Source organism: Garra rufa, chromosome 2 (genome assembly GCF_049309525.1).
Source record: "Garra rufa chromosome 2, GarRuf1.0, whole genome shotgun sequence".
Classification (NCBI taxonomy): domain Eukaryota; kingdom Metazoa; phylum Chordata; class Actinopteri; order Cypriniformes; family Cyprinidae; genus Garra; species Garra rufa.
This window is the reverse complement of record NC_133362.1, coordinates 7,034,616-7,052,386: the sequence shown is the minus strand read 5'-3', so window position 1 is coordinate 7,052,386 and position 17,771 is coordinate 7,034,616. Positions and strand designations below refer to the sequence as shown.

Below are 17,771 nucleotides of genomic sequence, written 5' to 3'. Positions count from 1 at the left end.
TTGCGTGCGGGCGAGACATTCGCGGCTCACTGAGCCTAGGAGGCGTCCCTAGCTTTTATCATTGAAGCACTGTTTGGTTGTCTATTTAACTGCGTCAGAACAGCTGACGCTGAAGCGTCAGCGGAAGCGTTCAGCCTCCTCGCGTGAAGACCGACGAGAGTAAAGACTGCGACTTTTCCTGCGCGACTTCTCCGAGCAACGACACCGACAACGCACTTAAGTACTCCTCTCCTTTATTTCACTCTTCTTTCTGTCCTCCTCTATCATGTGTTTCCAACTCATTCCGGTGGTCTCTTCACACCGCACTAATATCACACGCACACGTCGACGCAATATTTCTAACCTGCGTCCTATCGACACTTCTTCCACTGAACCTTTCTCTTTCACGGTTGGACTCTGGAACTGTCAATCAGCTGTCAACAAATCTGACTTCATTTCAGCATTTTCTGTGCAATCTGGTTTGAGCATTCTAGGCTTGACTGAGACCTGGATTCGTCCAGAAGACTCTGCAACCCCAGCTGCTCTTTCTAATAACTTTTCCTTCTCTCACACCCCTCGTCAGACTGGAAGGGGTGGGGGGACGGGACTTCTTATTTCTAACAACTGGAAATACTCAACCCATTCTCCTCTATGCAATTATAGTTCATTTGAATCTCATACAATCACTGTAACATCTCCTATCGAACTCCACATTGTGGTAATCTACCGCCCTCCTACTCAACTTGGCATCTTCTTAGAAGAGCTGGATGGGCTGCTGTCCTCGTTTCCAGAGGATGGCAGCCCACTTCTAGTCTTTGGGGACCTCAACATTCACCTTGACAAACCCTATGCTGCTGACTTCAATTCACTTCTAGCTTCATTTGATCTACAACGTGTTATCACTACATGCACTCATAAATCTGGCAACCAACTTGATCTCATTTACATGCGAAATTGTATTTCAGACAATATTGTGGTCAAACCCCTACACATCTCTGACCACTTCTTCATTACATTTGACCTACATCTTGCTACTTGTGCACTCCCAACCCCTCTACCTGTTACTTTTAGAAGAAACCTACGCTCTCTCTCACACTCCCATCTTTCTTCTTTAGTATCCTCCTCCCTTCCCTCTCCTACTCACTTCTCATCCCTGGACACTAATGCAGCAACTGACACCTTATGCTCCACTATTACCTCCTGTCTAGATGCTATATGCCCTCTCTCCTCCAGGCCAGCACGATCTGCTCCGACAACCCCTTGGTTATCCGATGTTCTTCGTGAGCATCGTTCCAAACTTAGGGCAGCTGAGAGAAAATGGCACAAATCTAAGGATCCATCCGACCTCAGTATGTATCGGTCTATGCTCTCATCTTTCGCTACCCAAGTACATACAGCCAAATCTTCATACTTCCACAACAGGATCAACAATTCCCCGGACGCACGCAACCTTTTCAAAACATTTAATACACTGCTTTGTCCCCCTCCACCACCTCCCACAACTTCTATAACAGCTGATGATTTCGCCACATTTTTTACAGACAAAACTACATCGATCAATAATAAGTTCTCAGCTCCACACATACAGGAACTAAAATTGACCACAATCACGGCTGGAACCCCCCACTTCTCCTTCTGTCCTTGCTCGGAGGCAGAAGTAACCAAACTTTTCCTCTCCAGCCATCCGACGACATGTCCTTTAGATCCTATCCCCTCACACCTTCTCCAAGCAATCTCCCCTACAATCCTACCGGCGCTCACACACATCATCAACACATCTCTTCTCACAGGCACTTTTCCCACTACATTTAAGCAGGCCCGGGTAACCCCACTGCTCAAAAAACCTACACTTAACTCCTCACTCATAGACAACTACAGACCTGTCTCCCTCCTTCCATTCATAGCAAAAACACTGGAACGGGCTGTTTTCAACCAGCTATCCTTATTCCTCTCACAGAACAATCCACTGGACTCTAACCAATCAGGGTTCAGAAGCGGCCATTCAACTGAGACTGCGCTACTGTCTGTCACTGAAGCCTTGCGGACGGCAAAAGCTGAGTCCAAATCATCGGTACTCATCTTGCTGGACCTATCTGCAGCTTTTGACACTGTGAATCACCAGATCCTCCTGTCCACCCTCTCAATGCTGGGTATTACAGGGACTTCACTTCGCTGGTTCAAATCCTACCTCTCTGGTAGGTCTTTCAGAGTGGCCTGGGGAGGCGAGGTATCCAAAACTCATCAACTGGTCACTGGGGTTCCTCAGGGTTCAGTTCTTGGACCTCTCCTCTTCTCCATATACACTACATCTCTGGGCCCCATCATACAGGCACATGGCTTCTCCTACCATTGCTATGCTGATGACACACAGCTCTATCTTTCTTTCAAACCAGACGATCCATCGGTAGCTGCACGGATCTCAGGTTGCCTAGCGGATATCTCTGCATGGATGAAGGAACACCATCTACAGCTCAATCTAGCAAAGACGGAACTCCTTATCTTTCCTGCCACTCCATCTCTACAGCATGACTTCTCCATCCAGTTAGGTTCATCAACAATTACCCCATCAACTTCAGCCAGAAATCTGGGTGTTATCTTTGACAACCAACTGACTTTTAAAGACCACATAGCTAAGACCGCTCGATCTTGCAGGTTTGCATTGTACAACATCAGAAAGATCAGGCCCTTCCTAACAGAGCATGCTACACAACTCCTCGTCCAGGCCCTGGTCATTTCCAGGCTGGACTACTGCAATGCTCTTTTAGCTGGTCTTCCAGCATGTACAATCAAGCCTCTACAAATGATTCAGAATGCAGCAGCACGACTGGTCTTCAACGAGCCCAAAAAGGCCCATGTTACACCTCTCTTCATATCCCTGCACTGGCTACCGGTTACAGCACGCATCAAATTCAAGACACTGATGCTGGCCTATAGGACAGCCACCGGATCATCACCTGCCTACCTCCATTCACTACTACACATCTACACTCCTTCCAGAAGACTGAGATCCTCTAGTGAAAGACGCCTCATTGTACCACCACAGAGAGGCATGAAATCACTGTCCAGAACATTCTCGTTCAACGTTCCTGCCTGGTGGAATGATCTTCCCACCCCTATCCGGAATGCAGACTCCTTAACAGCTTTCAAACGACTGCTGAAAACCCATCTTTTTCGACACTATCTGACTCAATAAAAAAAAAAAAAAAATAAAAAAAATATCCTCCCTTCTAGCCTGTTTTTCCTCTCTTTCTTGATCTTCTCCTTCTAGCCTGCACTCTTCTAACAACGCCTGATATATGGTATTTTTGAACACTTCCTATGTTGATCTGCCTCCTTAGGATGAATCACTTGTTGTATTCCCAATTGTAAGTCGCTTTGGATAAAAGCGTCGGCTAAATGAATAAATGTAAATGTAAATGTAAATGTTGTGCAAAAACAACAGGATAAGATAACATAATGGGAGTACTAGGGGCATAAATTTGAGCGCATCAAAATCGATATTTTTACAACACTAAGAAGGCTCGACACACCATGAAACTTTGCTCGAAGTATCGCCTGGGTCTCTACACATGAACTCGAGCATTGAGAACATTGTTTGTGTACACAGAGTTTACTAAAAAGAAAGGTTTTGAACAACTCACTTTCACTGTTTTGGGTTTCCGCTCGCAGCCGTCTTGCCAGTCAAGAAGTGTCGATCTCCGAATGCGAATGAATGGACTCCATAGGACGAAATATTAGGCTTATATGAGGCTCTTTTTACAACTAGAAGGTTAATATTGTTTTTCACTTGCGACAAAACAACGAATTAGCCGTGCATTTATACAGAAATATGCTTTAGGAGCTATCCATCCTCGCATTCGGAAATCGACACTTCTTGACTGGCAAGACGGCCGCGAGCGGAAACTCAAACAGTGAAAGTGAGTTGTTCAAAAACTTTCTTTTTAGTAAACTCTGTGTACACAATGTTCTCAATGCTCGAGTTCATGTGTAGAGACCCAGGCGATACTTCAAGCAAAGTTTCATGGTGTGTCGAGCCTTCTTAGTGTTGTAAAAATATCGATTTTGATGCACTCAAAGTTATGCCCCTAGAACTCCCGTTCACCGGCCATTGACCACAGAAAACACGGTCAAATCTCAAAAACAGCTCGTTTGTCGTAATTATGCTTTTAGATATAAGTTTGTCTTGTTTACGGTAAAAAAAAACAGCCCAGATTGCATTTTGGCAATAGTTATCCTTTAAAAGTGACCAAAACAAGGCTGCTGAAACATTCGTCCAGGCAGGTTTTTTTAAATATTTACCTGTCCAAATTCCATGTTTAACTTCAAGAGCAATTTCAGTGCTACAGGGTTTGGGTTAAACTACCCATGCAAAACAGTTCTGCTCTTTTACCAGCTAATTTGTCTGTGCAGATGGCATCTTCTAGCTGTTTTACACTTGTGAAAAACAAGCACATCTGACACTCACACAGGATATATTAATAATAATTAAACACGCTTCCACTTCCCTTTTCAAAAATTCAAAAACATTTAGACATGTTTAGACATCTTTAAAACATGTTCCTCAGACACATTCTACAAGATTCGACAAAATGTATGAATTAAGAAGTCAAATTTATTTGTTACAGTACACATTGTTTCAAAGCAGCTTTACAAAAAATTATGAAGGTTAACATTTATAAGATCTTCATGACTTTTATTTGTTAATTTAGCAGATTAGAACTAGGTGATGATATAGTTTACATTTTGAGACGCTGCAAGCAATAAAGTCATTAAGACTTGCTTGGGATCATGCAAATTGAATTTTATTTTTTTATTAGGTACTGACCTAAATAAGATATTTCACATAAAAAATGTTTACATATAGTCCACAAGAGAAAATAATTGTTGAATTTATAAAAAAAATGACATACACTTGATTCATAATACTGTGTTATTACCAGAATGATTCACTTTTTCATTTGGTAATAGTTGTTCATGAGTCCCTTGTTTGTCCAGAACAGTTAAACTGCCTGCTGTTCTTCAGAAAAACTAAATTGTGTATTTTAAACCCTTTTCTATCAACGACTGTATGATTTTGAGATCCATCTTTTCACACTGAGGACAACTGAGGGACTCATATGCAACTTTTACAGAAGGTTCAAACACTCACTGATGCTCCAGAAGGAAAAAATAATGCATTACGAACCAGGGGTGTAAACTTTTGAACAGAATGAAGATGTGTACATTTTTCTTATTTTGCCTAAATATAATTTATTTTCATTTAGTACTGCCCTTCAGAAGCTACAGAAGATACTACATGTTTCTCAGAAGACAAGATAAGTTAAATTTACCCTGATCTTTATATTCAAAAAGTTTACACCCCCCAGCTCTTACTGCATTGCGTTTCCTTCTGAAGCATCAGTGAGCTTTTGAACCTTCAGTAATAGTTGTATATGAGTCCCTCAGTTGTCCTCAGTGTGAAAAGATGGATCTCAAATCATACAGTCATTGATGGAAAGGGTTCAAATACACAAAAAAATATGAAACACCAATGAATCTGTGGGACCTAAAAGATTTTTCTGATGAACAGCAGGCAGTTTAGCAGTTTTAACGAAAAAACACAGCTGTGGATCATTCAGGTAACAACACAGTATTATGAAGCAAGTGTATGTAAACTTTTGAACAGGGTCGTTTTTATAAATTCAACTCTTATTTTCTCTTGTGGGCTATATATAAACATCTTTTATGTGAAATATCTTATTCAGGTCAGTACTAAATAAAAAATTACATGCATTTTGTATGATCCCTCTTATTTTGGTCCAATAATTAACATTTTACAGATTCTCCAAGGTGTATGCAAACTTTTGACCTCATCTGAATTCTGAATGCAGAAGCTAAAGGAATGTTAAAGCCAGAACTTCGAGGCTGAAAAACAATTTTTACCCACAGGCCATCAGGCATACTTTGTGTACACATATACATCCTTTTCATTGCACACATGCATACTTTTTTAATTGCAACAATATGCACTTTGCACATGCATGTCTTCCTTGTTTACATTGCACACTGTGCATTTTAGACATGCAATAATTTAGTCTCTTGCATGTTTTGCACTATAAATAATCCTGTAATGTACATATTGTGCCTTTTATTTTCATGTCCTTAACTTTTAGTAACTATAAGTTAGATGTAGTATATGTACACTCTGGATATTTGTGAGATACACACCTCTGCCGAGGTCCATCTCAGTGCAGCGCTGTTCTGGGTTATTCCGAATCCGGCACTTGTATACAGCTCCAGGTGAGTGAACTGAACTACTAAATGATGAGTTTGCTCTGGGAGCCCCAACCACAATCCTACAGACATTAGGAGGAAAAAAACATCACTGTACATAAATCACAACTACACACGCAACCAAATTTAAGCCATTTGGTCATTCTAAAATGGAAAACAATAGATATATTCATTGTAAATCTGTTTTTTCTTTGCAAGTGTCGGATGAATAATAGAGATGCCTAATAAGTGAATTTAGGCCTGGAGGTGGTTTTGCCTTGTCATACTGTCATGGTTTGGCTCTACAATTCAGTGATGCAAGAACTACATCATCTCCACTGAAGCAAAGGCAATGTTTTGGGCGCTGGCCAGCATTTCCCTTTAAACTTTAGGACAGCCCTTGGAAGAAAGGCCTAACATCTGTACGGTCACAAGAGATTAGACAAAAGTTGTCTGAAATGTAATGGCAAATGTTGGATTATGAAAGTGAGGGAAAACACTGTACTATTGTTAGCATAAATTGAGTAATGCTGAAGAATTGCATTTACATAATGCACTGCTTTAGATTAGATAACAAAACATCAAACCAAAAGGAGCTTCTTTTTCTTGTCCATTTTTTGATTTGATTTGATTAACTTTATTAATCCCACACTGGGGAAATTCCTTTGAAACAGCAGCAATTTATAAGACAACAATTAACAAGATCCATAGAATCAACAAAATAACAATATAACAATATAGACAATATAAAACTCTTTGTAAAACTATATTGCACATAATCTAAAAAATATTGCACATATTTGCTCAGTGATTTTTAATCCACCTTGTTTGAAATGTACTTTTAGTAGATTAAATGTGACCCTGAACCACAAAACCAGTCATAAGGGTCAATTTTTTTGAAATCGAGATTTATACATCATCTGAAAGCTGAATAAATATGCTTTCCATTGATGAATGGTTTGTTAGGACAATATTTAGATACAACCATTTAAAAATCTGAACTTAGGGTGCAAAAAAATCTAAATACTGAGAAAATCGCCTTTAAAGTTGTCCAAATGAAGTTCTTAGCAATGCATATTACTAATCAAAAATTACGTTTTGATATATTTGTGGTAGCAGATTTACAGAGAATCTTCATGGAAAGTAATCTTTACTTAACATCCTAATGATTTTTGGCATAAAAGAAAAATTTATCATTTTGACCCATTCAATGTATTGTTGGCTATTGCTACAAATATACCCGTGTTAAGACTGGGTTTGTGGTCCAGAGTCACATTTAGTTTGTTAGGACAATATTTAGATACAACTGTTTGAAAGTCTGGAATCTGAGGGTGTAGAAAAATCTAAATATTGAGAAAATCGCCTTTAAAGGTGTCCAAATGAAGTTCTTAGCAATGCATATTTCTAATATTAAGTTATTTTAAATGATTAAATATTAAGTTTTGATATATTTGCGGTAGCAAATTTACAGAATATCTTCATGGAACATGATCTTTACTTCATATCCTAATGATTTTTGGCATAAAAGAAAAACTGATAGTTTTGACCCATACAATGTATCGTTGGCTATATTGCTACAAACAGCAATAGGTTTTGTGGTCCAGTGTCAGAAATAGTTTCAAAATATATGAGACTTGGTTTGATATATGTGACCCTGGACCACAAAACCAGTCTTAAGTCGCTGGGGTATATTTGTAGCAATAGCCAAAAAATACAGTACATTGCATGGGTCAAAATTTTAGATTTTTCTTTTATGCCAAAAATCATTAGGAAATTAAGTAAAGATCATGTTCCATGAAGATTTTTTGTAAAATTCCTATTGTAAATATATCAAAATGTAATTTTTGATTTGTAAAATGCATTGTTAAGGACCTAATATGGACAACTTTAAAGGTGATTTTCTCAGTATTTTGATTTTTTTGCACCCTCAGATTCCTGATTTTCAAATAGATGTATCTCGGTCAAATATTATTCTATTCTAACAAACTATGCATCAATAGAAAGCTTATTTATTGAGCTTTCATATGATGTATAAATCTTGTGACTGGTTTTGTGGTCCAGGGTCACATATTATTATCTAACGCAATAATAAACATTTTCAATATGTCTTAATTGTATACAAATTATGTTTGGAGTCACAGTGACAATCTAACACTAAGATAAATCAAAACAAACAAAACATTTCACACAGAAAACAAATAATTCGTCGATGTTAGCGTTCACCATCGTTATTTATCATTTTATGACAGATTTAGCCTTTTTAAGACAAAATGTTTTAAAATGGATTTAAGTTATTTCAAATTTGACGTAACGTTACCGTTACTGCGCTAGCGGTGTCAACATAATAACATTTATGACTTTTAACAGGCGGTTAGGAGTCTTTTTAAGTATAGGTTACTGTAAATTACTGTTTTAATATTTATATATCGGTAAAAAGGTTTCAGCCAACACAAAAGTTCAATTACAAGTTAGCAAGCGCGAATATTTTACCTGAGATGCTCGATAAAAACTGACTTTTAACTTTACCTGAGGAGGTTACCTTGGCAACCGAAGAGCGCTCGAACGCTTTCAGTTAGAAAAGTGACGGCAAAATGTAAGTAACTAACTAATGATTATAAATAATTTATACATGATAAAACTTCAGTTTCATTTCTTATAAAGTCTTTAAGACAGTTGACCTTTGGCTTACTGTACCAGGGGCGCCAAAAGACAATTTGGGTTGAGCTAGACAAACCTCAACTGATTTAAGCGATCTAGAGAAGTTCCTTTGAAGACGCAAACCGCCCTTAAAATAATTTTCAGCATTATAAACTGACTGTTTATAAAATAAGTAAATGTTTATCCTCTCTCTTAACATGTACTCACCAGCGTGTGTTATCATGGAAGTGCTCCAGGACTGAATATCCAAAAAACGTCGCATCTGGTCCTCGGAACACCACTGGATGTTGTAAGTCAATATTGAAGGAATAAGCCAAAGGAACCAAACACAAACACACAAAAACATCCAAAGCGTTTCTTTTCCTTGTAGAAAGTTCCGTCATTCTGTCGCGCATCCTTATTGCTGATGAGAACTTTATAAAAGCTATTAAAACTGTCTATAGCGTTTCAGAAATAATTGAAAAAACTACATTTATACAACTACCCGACTTCCTTTTCTTAAAGTTGGGAATTAAACGCATGCAAACAGGGTTTGAGTCTGTGAATCGGAGGTTTGGGTCAGGATAGCGCGCTCATTGCACGGCTCTTCTCTTCTGCTGCTCAGTCTGTTGCGTCTCTGGAGTTTCTCTTGGCATTAAAGCGCTGGGTTCGAGCTGACGCGTGTGTTGTTGCGCACCAAGCATCACATTTCATATTACAGCAGCGCCGCGTCCACTGGCGACACCTACCGACAGCGCTCAGTACTGCAGGTCATTACTGGCTCACATTCTACTCATAAGTTTTACATACTTTGGCACTGGTTGGTCAATAGGCCTTAGAGTATTTAAAAGGATACACCCTTAAATTTGCTAATTTTTAAGAGCACATCTGAATACTGACACTAAAATTATTTATTGATTAAATATTAATGTGTTACATAACTACATTAATTTGATCCAAAGTACAGAAAAAACAGTAAAATTTAAATATTTGTAGTATTTTTACTTTTTAATGTTTTTAAAAAATCTTCTGCTCACCAAGCCTGCATTTATTTGATCCAAAGTACAGCAAAAACAGCACAACTTTGAAATATTTTTACCATAAAAAAAAAAAAAAACAGTTTTCTATTTGAATATATTTTAAAATTTAATTTAATCTTGTGATTTCAATGCTGAATTTTTAGCATAATTACTTCAGTCACATGATCCTTTAGAAATCATCCTAATATTCTAATTTGCTGCTCTACTATTTTAAAAACAGCTGAGGCTCAGGTTTCTTTGGTGAATAAAAAAAGTTTAGAAGAACAGCATTTATCTGAAATATAGATCGTTTGTAACATTATAAATGTCTTTATCATCACTTTTGATCAATTTAAAGCATCCTTGCTAAATAAAAGGTTTAATTTCTATAAATTTTATTAAAAAATATATACTGATTTCAAACTTTTGAATGGTATAGTGTATAATGTTACAAAAGCTTTTTGCACTCAACTGTTTTAAATATTGATAATAATAATAAAAAATGTTTTTTGACCAGCAAATCAGCATATTAGAATGATTTCTGAAGGATCATGTGACACTGAAAACTGGAGTAATGATGTTTAAAATTCAGCTCTGATCACAGAAATAAATTACATTTTAAAATATATTCAAATAGAAAGCAGTTATTTTAAAAAGTAAAAATATTTCACATTATTACTGCTTTTGCTTTACTTTGGAACAAAAAAAAGCAAGTTTGGTGAGCAGAAGAGATTTCTTTAAAAAGAATAAAAAATCTTACTGTTCAAAAACTTTTGACTGGTAGTGAAAATATAATGCAATTTTATCATTTTAATGCAAATTTGCTCATTTTCATATCCGAATAGAAGCATATCTGAATGCTGACACTAAAAAACAGTGATAATGTTTTTGGAGGTCCCTGTAAATATCAAGGTAAATGAATATGACAATTATTCAGTACCACAATATCCCTTGCACATTTACACATGGCCAACAGTGACTATATTAAAGTGTGAAGTGAAAGTTGATGCTGAACCTTGAAAGTTGATGTCTTGCCTGATAACTGCAACACACAGCAATGTTACAAGAGCTTCTGCATGCAAAGAAAAGATTATTTGAGTATGTAGTGTAAATAAAACTTTATTAGTTGTCTTAAAATGCCTCAAAGTGCCCTATGACAGAGATTTATAGCTTTTTTTTTCCCAACAATGATTATTTACAATATGAAGCATGGTTCTAATTAGTCAGTTTCCCCCGAAAATACAGTATTAAGTTACAAAAACAGACCAAAAAAACAGTAAACAATCAGCATACTATGAGCCTGTGTCTTTATATCGTACATGTGCTGTGCAGATAATTAAAGGATAATTTCATCTTTACTTAAAACAGAGAAAAAGAAGAATACAAACTAAATAATTCAGAGAAACTTAAACTTACAATCGAACTTATTGCACAAGTCTTTAAATCATATAAACGCAGCTTTAAAAAATAACCGTCTACCCTAAAAAAGAAAAAAGAAAAAGAGAAAGCAAGAAAAATCCATGTAATAAATTATCTCTGGCAAGCTACAAATTTAAGAATATTCTCAATTTCTTAATTGAACCAAGTTCCCTTGTACCAGTAACCGTACACACACACACACACACACACACACACACACACACACACACACACACACACACACACACACACACACACACACACACACACACACACACACACACACACAAGTAGAGCAGGCTCTTTCATGTCAGTAGCATCTCTCAGCAGCAGCAGCAGAAGAAGAAGAAGAGTCTGTCGTTCGGTCAGGTAGGTTCAGGCACGGTTCTGGTTCCACCTTACCGTAGCCAAGGCTGTAAAACACACAGATGGGGAACAGAAGCCCGGTTACTTCAACTAGAGCTGCAGGCACATGCATTAAAAGCAGCAGCCAAAAACAACAGCAACTGCATTTCACATGACGACATCTAAATAAATATGTGACAGCTCATTGGCTAGATTTTTTAAGGAAATGTTTCAACGCTTGGGTGTTGTTATGTTGTTGCTAAGAAGTTTGAGAGATCTTTAGCATGTTGGTATACGGTTACTATAAATTTTGAGGCTTTTAGTTCATCTATATAACTTTTAATAGATATACACTACCAGTCAAAAGTTTTTGAACTGTAAGATTTTTTCATGTTTTTTAAAGGATTCTCTTCTGCTCACCAAGCCTGCATTTATTTGATCTAAAATACAGTAATATTGTGAAATATTTTTACTATTTAAAAGAACTGCTTATTATTTTAATATATTTTAAAATGTATTTTTTTCCTTTGATCAAAGCTTAATTTTCAGCATAATTACTCCCGTTTTCAGTGTTGCATGATCCTTCAGAAATCATTCTAATATTCTGATTTGCTGTTCAAAAAACATTTATTATTATTATCATCAATATTTAAAAAAGTACAACCAAAGACCAGCATTTATCTGACATAAGCTTTTTTAACATTATACACTATACCATTCAAAAGCGAGTTTTTAGATTTTTTTTTTTTGGAAAGAAATAATAGAAATGAATACTTTCATTTAGCAAGGATGCTTTAAATTGATCAAAAGTGATGATAAAGACATTTATAATGTTACAAAAGATTTCTATTTCTGACAAATGCTGTTCATCTGAACTTTCTATTCATCAAAGAAACCTGAAAAAATATACTCAGCTCTTTTTAACATAATATTGATAAAAAATATTTTTGAGCAGCAAATCAGAATATTAGAATGATTTCTGAAGGATCATGTGACTGGAGTAATGTTGTTAAAAGTACAGCTTCGAAATCACAGGAATGAATTACATTTTAAAATATATTCAAAAAGAAAGCAGTTATTTTAAAAAGTAAAAATATTTCAAAATTTTACTGTTTTTGCTGTACTTTGGATTAAATGAATGCAGGCTTGGTGAGCAGAAAACACCTTTTTAAAGAGCATTAAAAATCTTAAACCTTTGACTGGTAGTGTACAGTCGTGGCCAAAAGTTTTGAGAATGACAAATATTAGTTTTCACAAAGTTTGCTGCTCAACTGCTTTTAGATCTTTGTTTCAGTTGTTTCTGTGATGTACTGAAATATAATTACAAGCACTTCATACGTTTCAAAGGCTTTTATCGACAATTACATGACATTTATGGAAAGAGTCAGTATTTGCAGTGTTGGCCCTTCTTGTTCAGGACCTCTGCAATTCGACTGGGCATGCTCTCAATCAACTTCTGGGCCAAATCCTGACTGATAGCAACCCATTCTTTCATAATCACTTCTTGGAGTTTGTCAGAATTAGAGGGTTTTTGTTTGTCCACCCGCCTCTTGAGGATTGACCACAAGTTCTCAATGGGATTAAGATCTGGGGAGTTTCCAGGCCATGGACCCAAAATGTCAAAATTTTGATCCCCGAGCCACTTAGTTATCACTTTTGCCTTATGGCACGGTGCTCCATCGTGCTGGAAAATGCATTGTTCTTCACCAAACTGTTGTTGGATTGTTGGAAGAAGTTGCTGTTGGAGGGTGTTTTTGTACCATTTTTTATTCGTGGCTGTGTTTTTGGGCTAAAACCCCACACATGAATGGTCTTAGGATGCTTTACTGTTGGCATGACACAGGACTGATGGTAGCGCTCACCTTTTCATTCTCCGGACAAGCCTTTTTCCAGATGCCCCAAACAATCAGAAAGAGGCTTCATCGGAGAATATGACTTTGCCCCAGTCCTCAGCGGTTCATTTGCCATACTTTTTGCAGAAGATCAATCTGTCCCTGATGGTTTTTTTTTTTTTTTGGAGAGAAGTGGCTTCTTTGCCGCCCTTCTTGACACCAGGCCATCTTCCAAAAACTGTGCGTGCAGATGCGCTCACACCTGCCTGCTGCCATTCCTGAGCAAGCTCTGCACTGGTGGCACTCCGATCCCGCAGCTGAATCCTCTTTAGGAGACGATCCTGGCGCTTGCTGGACTTTCTTGGACGCCCTGAAGCCTTCTTAACAAGATGAACCTCTTTCCTTGAAGTTCTTGATGATCCTATAAATTGTTGATTTAGGTGCAATCTTAGTAGCCACAATATCCTTGCCTTTGAAGCCATTTTTATGCAACGCAATGATGGCTGCACGCGTTTCTTTGCAGGTCACCATGGTTAACAATGGAAGAGCAATGATTTCAAGCATCACCCACCTTTTAACATGTCAAGTCTGCCATTCTAACGCAATCAGCCTGATATAATGATCTCCAGCCATGTGCTGGTCAACATTCTCACCTGAGTTAACAAGACGATTACTGAAATAATCTCAGCAGGTCCTTTAATGACAGCAATGAAATGCAGTGGAAAGTTTTTTCGGGATTAAGTTAATTTTCATGGCAAAGAAGGACTATGCAATTCATCTGATCACTCTTCATAACATTCTGGAGTATATGCAAATTGCTATTATAAAAACTTAAGCAGCAACTTTTCCAATTTCCAATATTTATGTAATTCTCAAAACTTTTGGCCACGACTGTACATACAAAACAAAAAAACAAAAAAAACAAATAGCAAGTAGAAAATCTTGGTTCAAGGCTGTGATGTACAGTGCATAATGGTACAAAATATTTCTATTTTGAAAATATTTTGAGTATCAGTTTCCATATGAAATATGATATGGCACTATTATCAACATTGATAATAATCAGAAATGTTTCTTGAGCAGCAAATCAGCATATTCGACTGATTTAAAAACATTTTAAAAAAATCTGTAAACGGTAAACGCTATTGGCTATCAAATTCACAGAACTGTGATTTCCTGAGTAAGGGATTTTACAAGAAGCAACTAAACCAATAGAGAAACTGAAATAAATGTCAGGAATTCAATTTCCTGATATAATGATACTATATCAATTTAATGGCGCACTGGGAAAGAAAACAGTGACCACACTGCAGAAACCTGATAATAAACCATAACGTATTTGATAAGAAACACACATGTGCTTCATTTAGCATCTGATCGACACATGAACTCCAGGCTAAACATCAATGCTTACATTTGGGATGCCTGTTTGAGCCAGTCTGTTAACATATGGAGAGTTACAGAGAATCTTTGAAGGCTACGCTTCAACTCACAGCTGCTTTTGCATACTAAAGACATGCTCACCATCACACGGGAATCCTCACGCTCCAGAACCTTCTGCGCCTGGTCCGGAGGAAACTTCAGCATGGATGTTATGACTTTGGCCATTGTCTGAACAAGATGCAATAGAAAAACGAGATGAAGCTGAAGTTAATTTAATGTCACAGTATGTTATTTACGAGAATGAAATGAAACTTAAAGGAACAGTTCACCAAAAAAATAATTTCTTCATACTCGGGTTGTAGACTCTATTTCACAGAACATGTGTAACCAAACAGTTGATGGTCCTTACTGGCTTCCATAGGGTGGAAAAATACTATGGAAGTCATTGGGGACCAGAGGCTTTAATTGATGACAGAATTTTCATTTTTAGGTGAACTGACCCTTTAAAATTATTACATTTGTTCATGAGTCATGTTCCCCAGTCATGTTCTCTTTATTTAAACAAGTGTCATATTATAGGTCAGAGTTAACAGTGCATGTACAGAGATGTTTTGACACTACTATACAGTCTGTTTTATGAAATACTGTGAATTTGACAGAAAACAGCCCTACACTTTTTTCTATATTTTTTACAATTTAATTTTGTAATTTGTATGATTAATTTTTATATCATATTGACTTTTTATTTGAATTTTAGTGTCAGTTTTATTCATTTTGTTGTGGTTTATTTTAATTCTTGTTTATATACAGACAAACTACCAGTCAAAAGTTTTTGAACATTAAACACATTTAAGGTTTTTTAAAGAAGACTCTTCTGCTCACCAAGCTTGCATTTATTTGATCCAAAGTACAGCAAAAACAATACAATATTTTTACTATTTAAAATACCCATTTTCTTTTTGAATATATTTTAAAATGTAATTTATTCCTTTGATTTACTTTTTTTTTTTTGGATTACTTTTTTTTACTCTTAAGAGTTTTAGTAATTTTAGTACTTACGCTTACTTAAACTTGTTTTCAGTTAGTATATAAGTCAGCTTTATTTCAATAAACAAAATTTTTTTTTAATAGTTTTAGTTAACAACAACAACAGAAAACAACGCTGCCAGCTATCTTTAGCAGAGCTGCTGCTCCGCGCTGTTCTGTGAGCAATTACATCTTGCAAAGACAAAACGCTCATTATCTGCAGCCTGCTGGGTAATCAGCTCTAGACAGATCTGCCAGAGCCCGTATGCGGTGCTAATCAGAACCAGCACGGCCGTTCACCCCGAACAACTCTTTTAAAATGGCAGGCGCTATTGGGTCATGTGATGAGAACGAGCCACCGGGTCGCCCGCCGGACATCCTCTCTGACAGTGAGGCCTGTTGTGATGTCATAAGGACCCGGACTGTTTATTAGCAACGAGAGGGAATCCCGCTGGCTTTGGGGTGGCGTTAAGCGGGCCGTTAATTAGTCCTGGCTAAACGGACGAGATTCGCTCATTAGGGTCCTGCTAAACGGACACGAAAATAATGCTGGTGGGAGTTTTCATGGGAATGAATTGTTTTACAAGCTTCCATCCGGACTCCCCATAACACTTATTTATGGCATCCTTCCTCTAAGAAAAAGCATTATTATGTGGTGGAAAAATGTGTATTGTGGGAAAGAATATGATAAAATGTACGTTGTACAACATGGAAACGTATAATTAAGTTAGCTTGAGAAAGCCAACCTACTGAAATGCTATTTAAACAACAGCAACTTCTTCTGAGACTAAATTTTTTGACTGTAACTCTACTCTACCCTAGCAACCGCATAGCAACACCTTAGCAACCACCCTGGGTACCCCAGCAATCGCATAGCAACACCCTAGCAACCACCCCGAGTACCTTATCAACCACATAGCAACACCCTAGCAACCCCGTAACAACCCCTTAGCAACCACCCCGGGTACCATAGCAACCGCATAACTCCTTAGCAACCACCCAGAGTACCCTACCAACCACATAGAAACACCCTAGCAACCACCCTGAGAACTTTAGCATCTATCCAACTTGAAGCTTTTAAAACTGCTTTAAACTTCAAACTATTTCAAAACCATCAAACAAAACTTGTCAAACCTTTATCTAAAAATCTATCTATCAAACTTCAAGCTTTAAAACTGGACTTCAGACTTTCTCAAGCCAACTTTAAAGTTTGTCTCAACGAACTTTTTATCTAGTTACTATTTTAAACATAACTGTTTATCAGTAAATGGGTCGTTCCGAAATTTTTAGTAGCAGACCTGGGTAGTAACTGATTACATGTAATCTGAATTACTCCAAAAAGTACTTGTCATTAGATTAAATTACATTTAAAAAAAACTCAGACTTAAGTTACTGTACCTTTTTATGGATTACATGATTACATACTAAACAATAGCAATACATTTTCATCTTTTAAAATATTCCTTTCTGAAATAGCCTACATACATAAGTTTTGTGGACATTCACACAAAGATCAGTCATTATTCAGGTGGCATTAACCACTGGATTTACAAAAAACATTTCAGGATGTTTCATCATTGCATCAACTACTGATAAACACATTTATTTGAATTAATACTCTGTATGTTATTTAACCATGTATTACTATATCTTTGGAAGGCTTTTGTCTTTCCAACACATTAAAATGCACAAAGCCACTTTTCTGTCATCTATTCCTCTTTCACTTTCACTTAATATATTTACTTGTCTTGAAGCACTCCTGAGATCTCAAAATCAATATTTTTATAATTAATTATCACATTTGCATGTTCATTGGTTTTTTGAATGTTCATTTGCTATAGTGACATGACTAGCAGGTAAACAAATGAAATAATTTTTT

At 36.8% G+C, this 17,771-nt stretch overlaps 2 protein-coding genes across 2 annotated transcripts in view; both read right to left on the bottom strand.

The window, feature by feature from the left end:
- The window catches only part of LOC141325832 (integrin alpha-9-like), a 48,459-nt gene extending 38,998 nt beyond the window's left edge, over positions 1-9,461 (bottom strand). The window contains exons 1-2 of the mRNA XM_073834563.1: positions 9,097-9,461; positions 6,187-6,314 (exon numbers count right to left, since the gene is read on the bottom strand). Coding sequence (XP_073690664.1) covers positions 6,187-6,314; positions 9,097-9,284 — 316 coding nt within the window. The 5' untranslated portion in view covers positions 9,285-9,461. The remainder of the gene's footprint in view (positions 1-6,186; positions 6,315-9,096) is intronic.
- A 1,529-nt stretch (positions 9,462-10,990) lies between these two features.
- The window catches only part of golga4 (golgin A4), a 117,818-nt gene continuing 111,037 nt past the window's right edge, over positions 10,991-17,771 (bottom strand). Inside the window, exons 23-24 of the mRNA XM_073834562.1 lie at positions 15,008-15,094; positions 10,991-11,719 (exon numbers count right to left, since the gene is read on the bottom strand). Coding sequence (XP_073690663.1) covers positions 11,705-11,719; positions 15,008-15,094 — 102 coding nt within the window. The 3' untranslated portion in view covers positions 10,991-11,704. The remainder of the gene's footprint in view (positions 11,720-15,007; positions 15,095-17,771) is intronic.